This window comes from Camelus ferus, chromosome 21, assembly GCF_009834535.1.
Source record: "Camelus ferus isolate YT-003-E chromosome 21, BCGSAC_Cfer_1.0, whole genome shotgun sequence".
NCBI classification, from domain to species: Eukaryota; Metazoa; Chordata; class Mammalia; order Artiodactyla; family Camelidae; genus Camelus; species Camelus ferus.
In genome coordinates this window covers 3,910,670-3,930,662 of record NC_045716.1, presented here as the reverse complement: position 1 = coordinate 3,930,662, position 19,993 = coordinate 3,910,670, and the positions used below count along the sequence as shown (strand labels likewise).

Genomic DNA, 19,993 nt, shown 5'->3' with positions numbered 1-19,993 from the left:
CTTTACTCCTGTGATGATTATTCAGCTTCAATGGAAAGTGTAGCTTAAGATTTGATCTCTCTGCAGGTCAGTGTCTCACCTTTCAGCATGATCACCAGTCTCATTTGCTCAAGCAACAGTTTGACTTTATATTTATCACACATAATTCTAAGTTTTAGAAGAGTTACTTTGTGGTAAGTATACCTGTTCCCAAACTTAGAATTACATGTGATAAATATAAAGTGTTCAGACTCAGCACTTATGAATTTCTAGATAAACTGCTGAGTATACTGTTAAATTCTCACTCCTGGTTCTACAACATGCACACAGAATAAAGACAGTTTAGGATCCACAAAAAACAAATGCTGTTCACTGCTCAGCCTTCTGCAGCCCTTCGTGCTATTGAAGCCACTTTCTCTGAAGTTACCAATGACTCTAATTGCTAAACCCAGTAGCCTAGAAGTCATCCTACTGAACCTGTCTGTAACACCTGACAGTGTTAATCCCCACCTCCTTTATGAAGCTTTCATCTTTTTATGGCTTCCCTGACACTACTCGCTCCTGATTGTCTTGCTGCCCATTCTGTCCACACCCCAACCTCCTTCCTTGTCCCATTTTTTAAAAATCAGGCTCACACTATGATGACCCTGTGGACCCCTTTCCATTTCAGTGTATCCTCTCTCTCTGGGCTGACTTATCAGGACTCAGTTATCCCCTAAATGTGAATGTCCCCGGTCTTCAGTCTTACCTTCTTTTTCCAGAGCTCTTGATCTGTATTTCCAATCAGAGTACTGCATATCTGATAGATTCTATTTAACACATCCAACAATGCCATAAACCTGCCTTCCACTTTCACTCCTTATCTCAGTTCATGGCAGCATTATCTATCCAGCCACCAGGGTTAGAATTACACATCACTCCTCCTTCTGTTCATCACTATGACTGGTGTGGGTTGTTGCATCAATAGTCAGCATAACACAGTGGTCAAGAGTGGTCTGGAGCTGGATTGCCAGGGTATAAACCCAGCTCTACCACTTACTAGGTGGGTGAGCTTGAGCAAGATTCTTAACTGTTCTGTCTCAGTTTACTCATCTCTAAAATAAGGATAATGATAGTAGCTATCGCCTGGGGTCCTTGTGAGGATTAAATAAGTTTGAATTTGTAAAGCACTTAGTGTCTGGCACAGAGTAAGTGCTACACAGGTGCTTGTTATTAAATTGGTCTCTGGTCTGTCCCTGCTCTAGTCCATCCTTCACTCTGCTAACAGAGGCTTTTGAGGGGCTGTCAATTACTGAGTGGTCAACCAGAGGCCAGTCATTGTGCTAAGGGCTTTATGTGCAGAATCTCATTTAATCCTCATAACAACCTGTTAGGGAAGTGTTATCCCCATTTGGGAGATGAGGAAACTGAGGCATTAAGAGCTAACACACTTTGCCCAAAGTCACACAGATTATAAATGCCAGAATTGGGATTTAAATTCAGGTCTGTCTACTCCCAGAGCCAATGTTCAAAACTAGGAAGCTATACTATACTGTTTTCCCAAGCCAGAGTTAGTCACTCACTGCATGGACTTCTCCAAAGATCCTGCAATGCCATGATTTATTCCTTCACAGTCTCGATGCAGCTTAACTTTACTTTCTGCAGCTTCCCTCCGTGTAGATGCCTTTCCCACCTTCCCTTTCCTTCCTTCTACCTTTCCTTTGTTACTTCAACATTTATTGAATGCTTGAATGCCAGGCACCAGGTTATATTAGAGAAAATGAAAGAAAAGAGCGATTTGTCTTCAAGGAGCTCGCAGTCTGATACAATTATTGACCATACAGTGAGAGTGAGGCAGGAGGGGTGTGAGAGCTAGGATGGGGGAGGGCAGGAGGTGGGTGGGAAGAGTTTCTTTGAGACATTTAGCTGCCTTAAAGGATAACCTGGTCAGATAACCTCTTGTCATTCTCTAACAATCCTGGCTTCTCTTTGCTTTTTGTCTTTGAGATCTTTGGGGGTGTCTTTCTCCCTGTCAGATTGTTGTTATAAGACTATATTTCAAAGTCACTTTCTCTGGGGTGCCATCCTTCCTTCCTAGTCAGTTAAATGTTGGTTTCCTTGTAGATACCTCAATTACAGTGTATATCACACTGTAGTCTAGATATTGGTCTATCTGTCTGTCTCTCTAACTGGATTTTGATGTCCTCCAAGGAAAAGACAGAGTCTTATTTATTTCTGAACTCTCTTTCATTCCCAAAGTGGCATGGCTAGCACATCATAGTAGCTTATCACTATAAAAATCAAAATAAAGTTTTGATAAACAGAGTTATTTGCCTATTTACAAAAGACTGCATAAGAGTTACTTCTGATTCAGAGTAAAACCATTCAGATTACCATTCTTAGTGCCTTAGCACAGTGCTCTGCAGAAAGTATTTGATGGTTCTGTCAGTGTACTCTCTTAAGTAATGCTAGGAATAGGAAACTTAATGTGACATCTACTTTTGTAGATAAATTAAGATTTTCATGTCCAACTGAATGTCAGGGCTGTGGATCAGGCATGAGAAAAATTAAGAATTGTTGGTTATAGAGCCAGTCTTGAGGATTTCCTTTCCTCCCTGGATTGGGCCATGTTTCCAGAATCTTGTACACAGTTAAGGCACAAAGGTGTGTTGCTGTTGGAGCAGGATGCCACGGTCTACGGGTGTTGCTGCCAAAAGTCTACCATTCTAGTCCATATCTGGCTAAAGGCCAGTAATCTCTTTTTCAGCTGCTCTTGGTTCTGCCTTCCTCGGCACCCCAGGCAGCCATTTCCTCTCTGTGGTTGTGCCGCCTTGCTGGGAGCATAGCTCTCTCTTTGTCAGTCTTTTTCTTCTGGCAACATTTACCTCCAGTAGAGGGGAAGCGTTATGGTTATGGTGGGCTGCCAGTAGGTATGGTGCTGAGTGGAGAGGAGTCCTTCTTCTTCTTTTTTTGACCCTGATTACCCTTTTACCAGAGGCTGAAGCTTTCCTACAACAAAAATCAGAAAGACTCATAGCCTATGCCTGTTTTCCATTATGCATCACCCCTCTCCTGAGGACATAACTGCAGAATCCCTACTGGAAGGAATTAAGAGGAAGGGGAATGGGGAAAAAAAACATGGAGGAAAAAGAAAAAGCCAACAGCAGATGTTGATATTTCAGAATACTCTCCTGGTCATAGTAGTCCCTTAGTCTCTGGGTCTCATCAAAATTTTTAAAATTACAGGACAAAGTACTGTACATGTAAGGGGTTTAGAACAGTGTTTGTTACACAGACAGTGAGTGCTTAACAAATGGTACCTATTATTATCCAGGGCTCCTCCACTCAGGGAAGGACCCTGGTTTCCATCCCATGTCAGTCCCTCCAGGACAATCACTCTCACACTCAAAGTATTGGCAAGCTGTGTGAGTGATGTATTCTCCATGCCCACACCCCCGAGACAGTCAGCTTGGATGCTGGACCCATTTCTGGTCTCCTTGGGGTGGAGTTCCTACCATATCTCTAGAGGATTCTCTTTCCTCCCATCACTGGTTTCCTTCTCAACCCTACTCCTAATCCCCAGGAAGCTCAGTCACATGTCCAGTCGATTTGGGTCAAGGACCCAAATCCTCAGTCCTGGTTTGGGTCCAGGTGTTGTTGTGGCCTTTTTGGTAGCCCTAGGACTAGATAATTACATTGAAATTCAGAAGCTGCACGCAATATTTGGCACTGACATCTTCTTTAATTAAATTCAACAAGCATTTATTGAGTACCTAGAGCGTGTAAAACACGGTTACTTTAAATACATTTGGTCCTTAACTTTTTAGTCTGTTTTAGTTACTCAATTTGGATTAATGTTGATCCATCCTTAACGATTTTATGAAGAATAAATATTAAAATGGAAAAATATTTGTACAAATCTTTGCAAATATAAACGTCTTGTTTGGATTATTGTTGCTCCAGTATTAATATTAATTGCAGTAACAACACTGCCGCTTTCCAGGCAGGCGATAGAGAGCAGCTGTAAGGCCATCAAGACCCAGACGGAAGCGGTCAGGGGAGGTGGCTCCAGCACGTCCGGCCCAGAAGGGGCGGAGCCTTAGGGAATATGCCGAAATCCCGCCCCTCACTCCGCCCTTTTCGTCCGTGCGGCGTAGGCGGTTACCATGGCGATGACGTATGGAGGGCGGGGCGGGGCGGGGCTATGGAGAGGAGGAGGAAGATGGCGGGAGGGTGGCTCTGAGGAGACCTCGGCGGCGGCGGAGGAGGAGAGAAGCGCAGCGCCGCGCCGCGCCGGGGCCCATGTGGGGAGGAGTCGGATTCGCTGTTGCCGCCGCCGCCGCCGCCGCCGCCTGTAACTGCTGGACCCGTGTGGGAGTGAGAGGGAAACGGCAGGATGAAGTTCGCCGAACACCTCTCCGCGCACATCACTCCCGAGTGGAGGAAGCAATACATCCAGTATGAGGTACCGGCGGCGGCCGGGGAGTGGGAGGGCTCGGAGGGGCCACCATCTCGCCAGTCCCGACCTCCACCACCGCCTTCCTCTCCCGCTGCCTCCCCGCGCCCGGGCGGACTTTGACCCTGTGCGGCGGGGAGCCACTGCGGCATCCCCGCCGCGGCCGGCCCCCTCCGGGCCCCGCTGACCTTCCCCTCCCCCGCAGCCCCGCTGCCGCTGGGGTAACGGATATGCATGCGGCGGGCCGGGAGGGACTGCACAGCCGGCCGGGGATGGGGAATGGTGGTGGGAGGGCGAGCCGCAGGTGGGGGAGTCGGGGAACGAGGGCAGCCCCGGGTCGCGGCGGTTCCGCGCTAATCCCCTCCTCCAGCTCAGCCGGACCTCTCATCCCCACCCCGGGCAGGCGCCCCCTCGCCAAGGTTAGGTCTTGTTTCTCTGCTCACCTCTCACCAAGGAATCCTTCTCTTCGAGATAAGCCCCTTCAGTGATTTCCTTCATTCCCCGGAGCCCTTCGGCTTGTCCCACTTGCTCACTGTTGACAAAGGCTTTGTACACTTGCAGTGGTTACAGTGTATTGTAATCAACTATTTTGTTTTGATAATAAGACAGTGACTCCTCTTTTCACTGATTGCATGAAGTACATAAAGTAATCACATTTTTGGTTTTGGCTCTTCTGTTGTTTTGGAACGGGGTGAAGGAGGAAGAGGAAGGAGAAAAGAGAAGAGAATTATTAAAAATTTCAGGTTTTCTTTCTAAAAATTTTTGTTAGGGAGAAAAGTACTACATTGTCAACAACGTACTTTTAAAACATACCCGTGTATTACAGAAATCATGGCCCTCCTCGCTCTTAATTTCTGTAATAACAGCTCCGGGAGGGTATTTAATAGTTATTGATAAGGAACCTTACATTAATACAAGGAAAAGTAAAGATAATGAACCCATTTATATATTCGGAAGGCAAGATACCTGAAGGGTTACTTTAAGCATTGCAATACGTTAATCTCACTAGCTGGCAGTTCAGCTCCTGGATAAAGACCTATCTGAAACCTCCAGGAATTCAAATCTATATAATGTGGAGGAACAAAGAGTATAAAATCAATATGAACACAAATATGCTAGCTAGATTTTATGAGTTAAAATATTTTTGTTCTCTGTTTAATTTCTGTTTTAAGTTCATTGATAGGATGTTTAGGCAATAGCACAAGTTTATTTGTTAATATTGCCGTTGTAATAATTGAAGAAGACAAGGAAAAGGATGTAAGTAGGTTAAACAGAACCTTGAAGGTTGTAAAATAAATTCACCTTGTAACATACAGTATTTGATTACGGCCAGAAATGAAAGGCCTAGAATTATTAATGCTTTCTTTTCACTTAATTTTCTTACAGTGTTTTGTGGCTACACTTCTAAGAATGAAATAAGGGACTAGCTTTTGAGCCTGTAGAGTTTTTGATTTATTGTTTCTAATAACATTTGGTCAGTTTTAAAACCTTGGCTAGACTCCAGAAGATGGTTTTTATTGAAAGGAAGGTATTGGTCTTTCATCTTTCTAGTAGCGATTTTCAGCACCACTGCCAGTTCTTCATAGAGGGATAGAACACAGCATGCTGAAGCAACATCCTATACTTGTTATATAGTATGGAATGCTTCATTTGGGGAGAAGTAATAGTGGCTGGTTGTATGCTGTGATTCAATTTAAGTATTATAGCAGTTAACTGTTTCATAGAATTGTATTAGTTTGGAATACACTTTCTGGGCCTGGAAGGAGAAGCATAAGATATAGTTTGAAGATGCAATTACCTCTTGATTTATAATGTCAGCTTTGTGGCTGGAGTGATTCTGGGACTCCTCAGTCACATACTCCATTTGGACACTAGTCCTAAATGGTTGCTTTAGGTTGGTCACAGAGGAACAAAATTCCTGAGCATATGTGTGACTGCATTATCTTTCTTGGTTAATTATAAATTATTTTTTGGAAAATTAGTTGCAGATAATTGAAATATTATCCTGCAGAGAGTCCCTACTACTTGACTCCTATCTTAGTTAAGCTCATTGTTAGGTAGGCAAAATTAATAAGGCAAAATTAATCACTTTTCTTTGTGAATTGGAGCCGTTAAAGACATTTTTAATAGGGTTGGCATCTGTGTATTGTATATTGTTTCTCAAGAGCTGGTGCTGTTCCTTTAAAAGCAGTTAAAGAGGCATAAATAAGTCTTTAGAGTCCAGGAATTTTGGCAGCTTGCAAACTTTGAGGGGAAAAGGACATCATAAAAGATGTTAGCATTTGCTAGAGAAAAGAACCTTCTCATAACACAGTAGCACGTAGTTTCTCATATGAAGGTGATGCTCTTGAAACACTGTTAGTAGAACAGATGCTTGAATTTGTTTTGCAAGTACTGGTGATGAAATTCTGGAGTATTACCTCTGATTTCTAGCCTCTGTGCTTTGTAGTGTTGTGAACCACTATGAATTGTTGAGCTTTTTGATTTTTACGTTATTTTGCTCTCCTAAATTTTACTTGAAATAAGCGAAGCAATAGATGGAAGCTGAAAATGTTGTTTTACATCTATGATTGTATATATTATTGTATATACATGGTCATACAATAAGTACTGGTTCTCATGTATGTTCACCATGAGGCCCTGGGATAGTCTTTTTGCCTTTCCAGAATTCTTCCCTCTTCTATAAAATAAGAATATAGGGCCAGAGCTTTTCAAGGTCTGTTGTAGCACATAGGTTTTTGATTTAACTTTTAATTTTTTCTTTTGGATTGTTAAAATTGTTAATGTTCCATAAATATGCTGAAAGTTATTAGATTTTCTAATTTAAAAACGAATTGTGGAGTTCATAGACTCAGTCTTCATAGGCAGAGTAATAAAGCGTAAAAGAATAGAGCAATATGGAGAAACCATATAAAGAAAATCTGTTTGATCCATTTGTGAATAGTTTTTACAAAGAATAAACAGAAATGGAAAGAGACTATCCCTGTTTTCAGTAATATATTTGAGTGTTAATCTTGGCATATAATATAGAACATCAGTAAATCTTTATAAGAGCATTTTTTTGGATTTAGAATCAGTGATTCTATATTGTAGAGCTCTATAATTGATTAATCAAAATAATTTAGACCAGCTTCAACCAAGTAGACTAGTATGACTATGTTAATGTTTTACAGAATATTAGCAAAAGAAGCAAATATATTTGGTGCCTTAGGCTGCTGACTTTTGTTTTCTTTTCTAGGATTCTGTGCCCCTTTGGTTTCTCAGGAACCAGGAATGGTTTTTTCACTGTACACTGTAGTTTTGTAAGATAGTAACATCATGAGGTATCTAAATTTCAGGATCTTAGAATTCAAAGGGAATTTAGAGAATATCTGTCTCCTTGTTTTTTTTTTCAGGCAAAGAAACTAAGGTCCAGAAAGGTTAAGTTACTTGCCCAGGATCATATATACAGAGCTAGTCTCTTGATCACAGATGCATAAGCATTGGGAGTCAGGTCACCCTAACTGTGTGACCTTTAGAAGATCACTTCCTCTTTCCTGGCTTTAGGTTCCTCATCTGTAGATGAGATAACTGGAGTTGATGGTTTCTAAGCTTTTATTTTCTAAGGACACATCTAGTTCTAAATTTCTATACATTGTAATGGTTTAATTATGTTTGATATATGAAGAGGACAGAACTTAAAGCATTACTATTAATAGCATCCTTTTAAATTAATAGTCTTCCTTTGAAAAAATTTTAATGATATTTTAATCTGTGAGTGGAAAGCTGGCCCAGTGAAACTTTTATTTAATTGAAATAAATAAAAAGTGATGGTCATAGATTAGTTTTTTGTTGCAAGAATTGGGGAAGGAGAGATTTTGCATAAACTGCATATCCCTTATTTTGAAGTGTAAGGAAACATTGCCATAACATTACTGTGATTTTCATTTATAAAATTCTCCCATGAGAACACTTGTGTTGCAGGCTTCAGTTTCCCAGAGGTATTCTGTTGATTAGTTAGGGTTAACTTGCCTTGCTGGAACTTGTTTGAAATTTCCAGTTTGGCCACCCGATGGGGCACAAACCACACTTTTTCTTTCAGGCACTTCTGCAAATGAAAGCACAGTATAGCATATTTAAAATAACACTTGTAAATGAGTATGTCAATACAATACCTGGCATTTACAAATGTTTCTTCAATGAATGAATGAATATTGTGTAAGACAGGAAGCTATTTCTGTTCTTTATTATCTTTGTATAATAAAGTGTGTGAGGGTGCGTATCCTGGAGAGATTATACTTGTCCATCCATCCCTGAAGATTGGTCTTGGATCAGTTTTTGGGTGAAGGCCCATATCGTAAGAACCTAAGAATCTTATTTGCCCTGGGGTGATCCTGGCTTCCAATGTAGTCCTAATCTGGAAAGCATTTGAGAGACTGAATTATGCTGTCTAGGAGTTTCAAGTATATTTGCATCACAGCCCCCAAAGGAGAGTACCCAACACTCCTGTAGGGTAAGAGAAGATAGTTTTAGAAGTGTTAATTATATTCATTTTTATGCATAAGACTAGAAGAAATGAAATTTTACTAATATTAAATAAATGGATTGATGCGGTGACTTTGCTTAGGAGGTGGTCTTAGGGAGAGAGGGACAAGACTTGCTAATAGTTTTATCGCTTGTTTGTTCACTTCCTGCGAATAGATAGTAGTTAATCCAGTTTATAGGTGCATAGTTAAATGAGTTTATGAATATTATCTAGTTTAACCCTTATACAGTGGATATGACTTTAAAAGACTCTTTTAAAAAGTCTCAACAGCAGTATCAGTAATGCAAGCACGTGAACAAGAAAATGGCAGAGCTGACAATTCTGCTACTAGTACGAGCGTTTTGTCAGCCATATTACAGGAAAAAACAGTGATACTTTAATATACCTGGCAAGAAGTTTTGCCAGAAAGTTTCAGAATAATTAAGGTAATTCTTTGAAATAAAATTTTACATCCATTGTTATCCACAGTGAACTTCACCCTAAATATGTGTTATGTGTTTGGCCTTAGTAAAGGTCCATTTTTCAGCTTTTAGCCACTATGATCAGGTTTCAGAATCAACTGAATCCTGAGGTTTGAATTAGATCTTTGAAATATTGTATTGCAAAATGTTAAACTAAGATTTCTTTAAAGTAATGAACTTTTTCAGTTAAATTTTTCTTTCAAAGTAGTATTATTGATGATAATTTCTTTAGAGAGATTAGGAATATTTTTGTACTATTCACAAATGAAATGTTAAAATTATTTTATCATTGTCTCACATTTTAAAGCTTCCATTTAAACAAATTCTGTGTATAAGGATATAATTTATAAATAATACATACGTTGGAGGTGCATAGTAACCTTTTTTTTTTTTTTGATGGTGATGTGACATAAAAAAAGTTTGGAAGACTTTGCTCAAGTTGTACAGCTTAACCAGAGCTAGTTTGTGGGTTGCTTGGTATTTAATTGGACTTTGGGATTGACATCGTCAAAATTCACTAGGGTTCTTGCTCAGTTGTATTTACCTTTTCAGATCTTCCCCTTACCTAGTAAATGCTAAAAGAAGCCAAGTGCTCATGATGAACAAATGCCTTAAAAAATTACTCATTGATTCAACACACATTTGTAGGGGCTCTACTATTTGCTATAGGCTGATAGATTTATCATTAAATTCTAGCTCTGTTTTCTTAAAAATAGAAAAAAATCAGGCTTTTGTGTGTTTTTGTTTTATATTTTAGTCAACATAGTGCTTTCAAAATTATAAATAGTGTAGAAAAGGAAGATTGCAGATTGAGGACTTAAAACATGGTTGTAAATTTGGAACACTTGTGTAAATGATATGGAAGACTTTCTCCTTGGCTTTTCAAACTTTACATTATACACCTTTAAATATAATTTGTTTATAGGAGGAAATTTAGTCACCTGTTTTCTTCTCATCAGACAGTTGTGGTATCTATGGGAACTGATCAGAAAATCCTTTAAAAGTTGTTTGTTTATAGGTTAGAGGAAAGTATAATTAACCTGCTATAAGCATAACTTACAATTTTTATATTCTCTGTAACAAGAGGGGCAGTATGTTAAGAAAACATAGTTTTTGAGGATGAACTGCAGTACTTAGAAAGACTAGACCAGGAATAAGGAGGTGTAAGTTCTTAAACCCACTTCTGTCACTGACTATTCATAAATAATTAGTGAACAAGTGATTCTTTGAATATTGAAGGACTGAAACGTAACCATACAGGAAAGTGAGAAGTTTTTAGATTATTGTGTGAATTACTTTTTTAAGCTAAATTGGTGAAGTTGTAATTCCTAGAGTAATCCATGTGCTTGGTGTGCTTTTTCTGTACCTTAGATCAGTGATTCTTTCACTTTTTGGTCTTGGGACCATTTGAAACTCTTAAAAATTATTGAAGATTTCAATCTCTACCGATGTATGCTATATTAGAAACTAAGAAGTGTCTGAAACACAAGCGTATACAAGCACACTTTCTACTAGCCATCAGAGACATGACATCACATTTCATGTAGCCTCTGGAAAACGCCAGTGTGTACTCTCGAAAGAATGAGAGTTAAAAAAAATAATTGAAGTTACGGTATTATTATGAAAATTGTTTTGACCTTTTGGGTTCCCTGAAAGGGTTTCTGAGAGTTGGCTGCCTTAGGGCACAGGATTTCTTTCAGAAAGTTTGAAGATGATTTGAGAAAAAGCTCTCTAGTGTTAGGAAGCACATAAGAGGATGGAGGGAGTTCCACAGGTGGGGTTTCTCTGTTATCTTCCCCACTGCACAGGATGATAGAGCAAAGAAAATTTTCTTCCTTCAGATTCCCACTTACATTCTCTTTTCTTTGAATTTAATTAGTGGAAATGTGGTCATTTTGTCATTAAGGAGAAAAGAATTAACATTTATTGACAAGTTAGGAACCAGATGTCAGCTGCTATGTTACCTCATTTAATCTTCACAGCAGTTTTGTGAGATAGATGGTTTATTGTTTCCATTTTTACTAATGAGGAAACCCAGGGTTACAGAGACTAATCAATTTGTTCATGGCCACACACCTAGTAAGTGGTAGAGCCAGAATTTGACATCAAACTTGTCATACCTTGGAGCTCTTGCTTTTATATGGGAATTGTAGATAATAATGGTGGCAGCAGCGGCTGTAACAACAGATGATATTTTTTAAGTGCTTACTGTGTCAGTCACTATGGCACTACTTTAAAAGCATTTTCTCTTTATAGAAAGCTGTTTAGGTAGGTTGTTGTGTTAGCTCCATTCGTAGATTGGGGAACCTGAGTCTTAAAGCCATTAAGTAGCTGATAATGTTGATACTGTTAATTGTGGGTAGCAGAGGTGACATTGTAAGAGCCCTACATCATACTGCTTTGTGAAAAATAAATATATCCATCCATTTACACATACGCACGTTTAGGCACAGTCTGACTTGTTCTCCAGCACCTGCTGAAGTAATGACTGGTCTATTTTTAGTTCAAGGTCTCTATCTGCATGATTTGGAGATAGTAGAGTGTGGTCTGAACTCTGTTAATTTATATTTTCCTCAAGATTATCACTGTAACTGTTATGAGATAGGCAGCTGGTAAATAGAGGACCTATAAATATGAGCCATGAGAAAACAATCATGAGATATATTGATAAGGGTAAAAAGAGGAAGATAAAGAAGAGTGGTCATTACTGTGGCATTTGGCTTCTAGATCATAGATCATGGAATGCTAGACCTGTAAGGAATTTTAGAGATTACTTAGCCCAATTTCCTATCTTACTTAAATGGGAAATGAGATTCAGAGAGATTGTGATTCAAGGTCACATGGCTTGGTTAGTGACTGAGTTAACACAATCACCCTCATTGATTTTATTGTTTAACTATTTTGAATCAATGTTTGTTAATAACACATACAGAGAACAAATTCTGAAGCCAGACTGCTTAGGTTTATATTCCATCTCCACAATTTACTAGCTGAGTGACCTCCAGCAAGTCACTTAACCTCTCTGTACTTCAGTTTCCTCATTTGTAAAATGGAGATAGTAATAGTTACAGGATATTTGTGAGGATTAAATGAGTTAACATATGTAAAGTGCTTAGAACAATACCTAGCATGTAGTAGGAGCTATATATTTGCTATTTATTTTTCCTGCAGAGCTCAATGGTATTAGTTACCTACAGAGTCCAACCTTATTAGTTAATATTAGGTTAACAGTATTTTTGTGAGAGAAACTGAGCCTCAAATTTTGTCCCCCTGGGATTGTCCGAGTTAGAGTTTCTTGGAAAGTGGCTTTGTTGATTTTAGCTCTTACTCCTGTTATTTGTGATATTTATATTAATAAATTGTCTGTGAACTTTTTATACAGAGGAAGAAATCCAGGAACAATTATATGGTTTTGAAATAAATTAGTTCTTTTTGGCTGCTTGTAATTCATATTCATTTCAATTATAGACTGCACCTGTGTATTCTTTTCTTTTTTTTAAAATTGAGGTGAAATTCACATGTGTATGTCTAAATAGCTTAAGTGAATCATTTGAGTATTAGTGGATATCTAATTTTAGTTCTTTCCATTTGGACATTTAAATTTTAATACTAGAATTGGTTTTAGAGTTGAGAAAGATCTTCTCAACCTCTCTGTTTCACAGATGAAAAAATTGAGGGCAGAAAGGCCAAGATATGTGGTCAGAGTCACACAACTATCTGATAGCAGAGCCTGGAATAAGAATGTTGACCTTCTCCTTACTGCTGTTACCTCCCTGAGACTTATCACTGCCAAATAACATTTCTTTGCTTTTAATTATAAGAATGAATTTTCTTTGTAAGAGTCTATATGAATTTAAATGTTCTTGTTAACGATTACTTAAACACTCTGCATTAATATATTTTTCTGAATCTAATCCATTAGTTCACATTAAGAACCTAAAATAGTTCTTGTGTGTGTCAATTAAAAGACTGAGTAAATTAAGAGACTCAAACCTTAAAAGTACTGTTTATTCAACTACAGAAAATTAGCCATTGCCCTGTCTAGGTGGAAACTTATCTTAGGTGAAGAGATAGGATCTAGGAACTATGATAAGGCTTGAGGAGTTAGGTAGAGATGAGAGCAAGAGTCAAGAAAGCTGAAAAATCATTTGGTTATTTCTCTGTAACATATCTGTATTTGAATGTTAACACAGGTGACATGTTACCTGTAGATGAAGAGTATATCTCTCCATCTCTTAACACTCTGCCAAGCCAATGTCAGGGCGTATCTGACTAGAGAATACCAGAATATGTATTAAACCAACTCATTAAGTGTTCATGAGTATCCCCTTCCTTTTTATTTTTAATTTTTAAAATTTTATTTTTTGTACAATTTTTAAAGGTTATACTGCATTTACAATTATTTCAGAATATTGGCTATATTCCCCATGTTGTACAATAAGTCCTTATAGCCTGTCTTATACCCAGTAATTTGTCCCTCTCACTCTCTCATCCCTATATTGCTTCTCCTCTGCATTAGTAACCACTAGTTTGTTCGCTATTATCTGAGTCTGCTTCTTTTTTCTTATATTCATTAGTTTGTCGTATTTTTTTAGATTCCACATATAAATGATATCATACAGCACTTGTATTTCTCTGTCTTGACTTGATTTCACTTAGCGTAATGCCCTCCAAGTCCATCCATGTTGCTGCACATAGCAAAATTTTGTTCTTTTTATGGCTAAATAGTATTCCATTGCATATGTGTACCACAGAGTGGCTATCATCTAAAAGAAAACAAGTAACAAATGTTTGCAAGAAATGTGGAGGAAAGGGAACCTTTGTACACTGTTGGTGGGAATGTAAATTGGTCCAGCCTCTATGGAAAACAGTATGCAGGTTTCTCAATAAAGTAAAAATAGAACTACCATATGACCCAGCAATTCCATTCCTGGGAATATATCTGAACAAAACAAAAACACTAATTCAAAAAGATACAATTACCCCAGTGTTCATAGCGCATTATTTACAATTGCCAAGATATGGAAGCAGTCCAAGTGTCTATCAACAGATTAATGGATAAAGATGTGGTATATATTATATGTATATACATGTATATGTATACATGTATGTATACATATATATATAAAATGTCCTGTTCCTTTTAAAAAAAATAATAAAACAATGATGAAAATAACACAGCTAATGTTTATTGAATGTTTCTGGTGTGCCAGGCATTTTACATTTAATTCTTACCCACTAAGGTAGGTTTTGTTATCTCTGTTTTAAAAAGACATTGAATCATAGTAGGTTGCCCAAGGTCACATAGCTGAAAAAAACAAAAAAAACAAAAACGAGAATTCACACACACAGGTGTGTCTTATTTCAGAGCTTCTAACATGGTGTTATCTGGTAAGGATTGTGCAAGGAGCTAGTGATGTAAAAAAATAAGTGTACACCTGTCCTATCGTACACCACCTATCATAACTTGGGTGGTCTCCTAATCATAGTATATTATGATTGTGTTACAGAAGAATGGCCAGTTGGTTTTGCTCTGGAGGTTGTCAAAGGTATTTACCTTGAAAGCTTTCATAGAGGTGGTGTTTGAACTGGGTACTAGAGATTGAATGGGGTTTGATCATATGGTGAAGAAAGTACAGGGCATTGGTAGCAGTGTAGGCAGATAAGGTCATATTCAACAAAGGTATAAATGGGTGGAAGTATCCAAACATATTAATAAAATCTGGTTTAGTAGGTAGGTTGGAGACCTGATAGTGTGAGTTGGAAAAGTTGCCTGGGAGGGTTCAGGGGGTGAATGGCTTTAAATACTATGCTGTGGAGTTTATTATTTTCTGGTTGTGAACCATTAAGGATTTTAAAGAAGAGATGGGGAGGGATCCGTGCAGAGTGAGATGCATAATTTAGATCTTGGAGGATGCATTGGAGAGACCAAGACCAAAAACAGTAAAACCAAATAGTATAATCAAAAATAATGAGAGCTTGAATTAGTGCCTTATTTAATCAGTTTTAATATGTACTTTTCCCACATTTTAACATCTGTAATCAGGATACATCTTATAATTAATGCTGTGCCATAGATTGATTGGCAGACATTTTTTTTTTCATTCTTAGAAGCATATGAAATAGTGGTGTATATTACTACTAGTGGCATCTTAGATTTGATGAAATATGATAATAATAATAATATATAATATATAATATTTACTGAATGCCCACTGTGTGTCAAACAGAGTGAAGGAGAGATTCAGAAATGTATGGTTGAAGGCAGTGAATGGAGAAAATAAAAGTTCATGTTTATTCCCTACAGATTGTGGCTAAAACCCTGGGAATCAATTACTTTGGTATCAATTTAGAGAAGTTGATCTTATTCTTTTGTTTATTCAGTGAATGCAGATTTAGACCTTTTTACTTAGTTTTATGTAATACCCTCAAATGTGATCAATGATGACAAAATTGAGACGATACTCTTTCCCTCGTTTTTCAAAATTTGTATAATAGCATATAACAAAACTGTTGATAAGCGGGTGAGTAACTGCCTCTAATCACAGAATTTAAACATCTTTTGATTAAACCTCTCTTTTTGTATTTGAAATATGTGTATTTCAAATTATGCTGCCATTAGTTATTTGCTAAAGAGGATTGCTAAATATTTTCTCTAGAATTTGTTTGCTTAGCATTGTGAACTTTCAAAAATTCAATTCTTGATAGATTGAGGAATTAGAAAATATGTTGACTTAGAGGCCACTGAAATTGAAATTATAATGACCCTGTGAGTTTGGGCAAGTCATTTAGCCTTTCTGTGCCACAATTCTCTTATCCTTAAACTGAGGATAATAACAATTTCTGCTTTAGAGGATCACGTGAAATAAAATGAATCAATAATTGAAAAGCACTTAGGACAGTAAGAATCATAGTTACTACATACAGTAAGTATTAACCATCATTACAAATCTATCCCTAGTGATTTGAAACTAATAATTGAGCGGTATCTTACTTGATTCATTTCCTCTTTTTTATTTATTTTTTTTATTGAGTTATAGTCATTTTACAATGTTGTGTCAGATTCCAGTGCAGAGCACAATTTTTCAGTTATCCATTAACGTTCATTTCCTCTTGACATAACCGAGGGAAGGAGTCAGTGACACAGTACCTAGGTAAAAATGACTTACACTGTTTATTCATTTATTGAACAAATGGAAGTTGAAAGAATTTTTCCTTTCTAAGAAAGTCCGATATTTCATAGAACAGAAAGTTTATGTTACTACGTGTTGATGGTTATTGATGAAAGAAAGAGTTTACATCTTTGAAAGTTTCTTTGGTTTGTGGTAGAGAGAAAAAAACTGGGAAGAAAATTGGTGACGTTGTCCTTTTTTCTTTTGCACTTTTGTTGTAGAGCCTTATTAGAATTTCTGGATTGATTTGTAAGTCTAGAGTATTAGAGAAGAAAATGTTTTAGGGAAAGAGATTACTATCAAATGCAGAATTTTGAAATTCCCCCTTGACCTTTCTTACTTCCATTTTAGAGACAATATTATTTAACATAAGACCTATGTAAGAAGCATTTATTAAGCCATTGTTTAATCAACTTAAATTATGATTTAAAATTTTAAACAATATATCAATAATTAATAATAATAATTTAATGCATATTTTGTGAACCTGTCCTGTTAAACACAGAATATCCTGTTAAAGTAACATCTCCCTTCCAAGTTGTATAATTGGAGGCATACTTTTAGTAGTTAGATCTTTTTTCTCATTAATATTTGAAATTAAATAAAAATATCATTAGTAAATGTAAAGTAATACTATTAAACATTTTTTAACCTATCGCTTTCTGTTGCTTAGCACAGTGGTTTATGTAGGTGCTTCAATATTTATGCTTTAAATAACAGAAGTTGGATGAATAGCCAGATATAGGGGTTGAAGAAGGGAAAAATTTAATATAGTGATTTAAACTTAGGGAAACTGGTAGAGAATAGCTACTTCTGGAGATGGTAAATTCATGAAATCAGATTTAAATATGCTGATTTCATGCATGAAATGTCTATATGTAGAGATAAGTAGGTAGAATTAGAAAAATTATAAAAAATTTATCAAAGATAGGATTTATTATAATTGAGATAGTAATTAAAGAATTAATTCACTAAGGGAAGGTATTTGAGGCAGAAAAACAGAGACACAAATAGAGGAAATCTTGTAAAAAACACTGTCACTAGAGTTAAAGATCTTAAGGGTAAATGGACCATCAGCAGTTACATATTTTGTAGACAGGTCAGTGAGAATGAGGATTAAGGGTAGGTCTTTGGATATGACAAAAGTTGCTTATTAGTGAATTCTGAACATAAATTGTCTTCGGCTAACTTTATTCTAGATTTTAAGAGGTTAAAGTCATTGAGACAATACATGTGTACTTTTCATTTGAGAAATTTAACTATTAACAGAGTGAGGAAAATAGGATAGAACCTTTAGGAATGTGTAGGATAAAGTAGGAGATATTTTGAGGATATATGGGATCCATTCATTTCGAAGTAGAGAAAGAACCTTTAATTTTATCTGAACTTTTTACTTGAATTGCATTTCCATTATTTATTGGCTGTGAGACTTTTAAACAGTTATTTTATTTCTCTGAACCTCAGTTTTCTTGTGTGTAAAATGGGGGTAATATTTACCATTCAAGGTTACTTTGAGAATTAAATATAATAATACGTGAAAGTGCCAGCAAGGGCCTGACCTATAGAAGATATTTTTGAGTAAAGTACCTGTTAATTTCTATCATCATTAAAAATAAACCATAGGAGTAACTTTTATTCATTTATTCAACAGGCATTTATTTTAGGGTGTTGGTATTCAATCTTTTCAGTATAACAAGACCCTCTTTTCAGTGTCATGAAATTTCTTGGAAGCCAGGTGATGGTAGCTGAACTTTTAGAATCCAATGCTTGAGAAACTACATTTTTGACCAAGTGAAAGACTGTATTTTATAGATTCAAAGATGCACATTCCCTGTTCCTGCATTCCAGTATCTTTGAAACAGATTCATTTTAGACATATCATGTGGTTAATTGGTAATGTTTTTCTTAATGTTCTGTGAAATAATTATGCATGTTAACAATTGATGATATCTTAGACTCAGTGAAATACGGTAGTATCTTAGTAAGTACAAATACCTTCAGTTTTGACAAATAGGAATATGTATGTGGGAAACATTATTTAGCCTGTACAGAATACCTAGTTTATTTGGGTTTTACAGTATTCAAACTGGAGCTGTGAAGTGGTCTGAGACTCATGAATTAGAATTTTTATAGATTTATAGGAGACAACACTGCAGAACCTTTAGGTTCCTTTTTGTATTCTTTCAGATAAGCTGGCAAACTGTTACTAAGAGCAGAGTGAGAATTTTATGTTGCCATAACTATTATATTTGGGAAGAATTCAACATGTTTTTACCTACCTATATAAACCGTATATATTAAAGAAGGCTGGAAGCCAAAAGCACTAAGAACTTTTCTTGGGACTAGTAAATGAAAGAGGCTTGAGTTTTTTTGTAGAAATAAAAGGTAATGAAAATTGGGAAAGACAAGAAAGGAATTCACATTTTGATATTTCATGACAGTAGAAATGCTATAAAATAATTCAATAAAATAACAATAACTAACACTTAAAAATTAACTGATATACTGACTTTAGATATTTAGGTTTTGTATTACAAGGTCTGTGCAGTTTACAAACATATTTTGAACTTGTTCTGTGCTGGATGCTGTGGCCTATAAGAGCTGACCTGAGATTGCTCTCTGCCCTCAGAATTTACATCTGTTACCACAATAAATGTAAGAATGAGAATGAGCCATACAGATTTAGTTAGAAGACAGCATTTGTTACCAGCTTTTTTTTTTTTTTTTTTTTTTTTTTTGTCAGAATAGGATCTTTAGACAAGGAAGATGCTGCTTTATTCTGTCAGACCTGTTCCAGCTCAGAAGTGCGGCTGTATGACTTTAAGGGCGTTCAGTGTAACTTAAATTACAATGTTGGTGACTGTGACATGTGGGAATACAGTTTTGCTTATTATCGCTAAGTAAATCAGTTACTTGAAACCTTGTCATAGTCTTCCTTTCCGTAATTTTTGTATTTTTATAGGAATAAAAATTTTAGGTACTTTGAACAAGACCAGCCGAAGATGTTGGTTATTATTTAATAATGTTATATTCTGTAATACAAAAATGATTTTCGAATCTAACTTCATGTATTAATTGTTTATTGCTATATAAAAAGTTACTCAAAACCTAGTGGCTTAAAACAATAATAAATGTTTATTATCTTACACTGTGTGTGTTAAGAGTTTGGCGGTAGCTTAACTGGGTGGTTCTGGCTCAGGATATTACATGAGGTTGAAGTCATAAGATGTCAGTAAGGGCTGCAGTCATCTCAAGGCTTGATTCAGGCTGGATCTGATTCTAGGATGACTCACTCAGATGGTTGACAGCTTTATGCTGGCTTTTTTCAGGAGGCCTTAGTTCCTTACTACTTGGACCTCTCCATGGGGCCACTTCAGTTTTTTCGTGGCTGGCTTTCCCCAGAGTGGGTAATCCAAGAGAG

General features: G+C 36.7%; 1 protein-coding gene across 1 annotated transcript in view; it reads left to right on the top strand.

Annotated features, from left to right (window-relative positions):
• Positions 1–4,153: 4,153 nt before the first annotated feature.
• Positions 4,154–19,993, top strand: part of XPR1 (xenotropic and polytropic retrovirus receptor 1) — a 163,215-nt gene continuing 147,375 nt past the window's right edge. Inside the window, exon 1 of the mRNA XM_032463604.1 lies at positions 4,154–4,423. Within this exon, the coding sequence (XP_032319495.1) occupies positions 4,355–4,423 (69 nt within the window). The 5' untranslated portion in view covers positions 4,154–4,354. The remainder of the gene's footprint in view (positions 4,424–19,993) is intronic.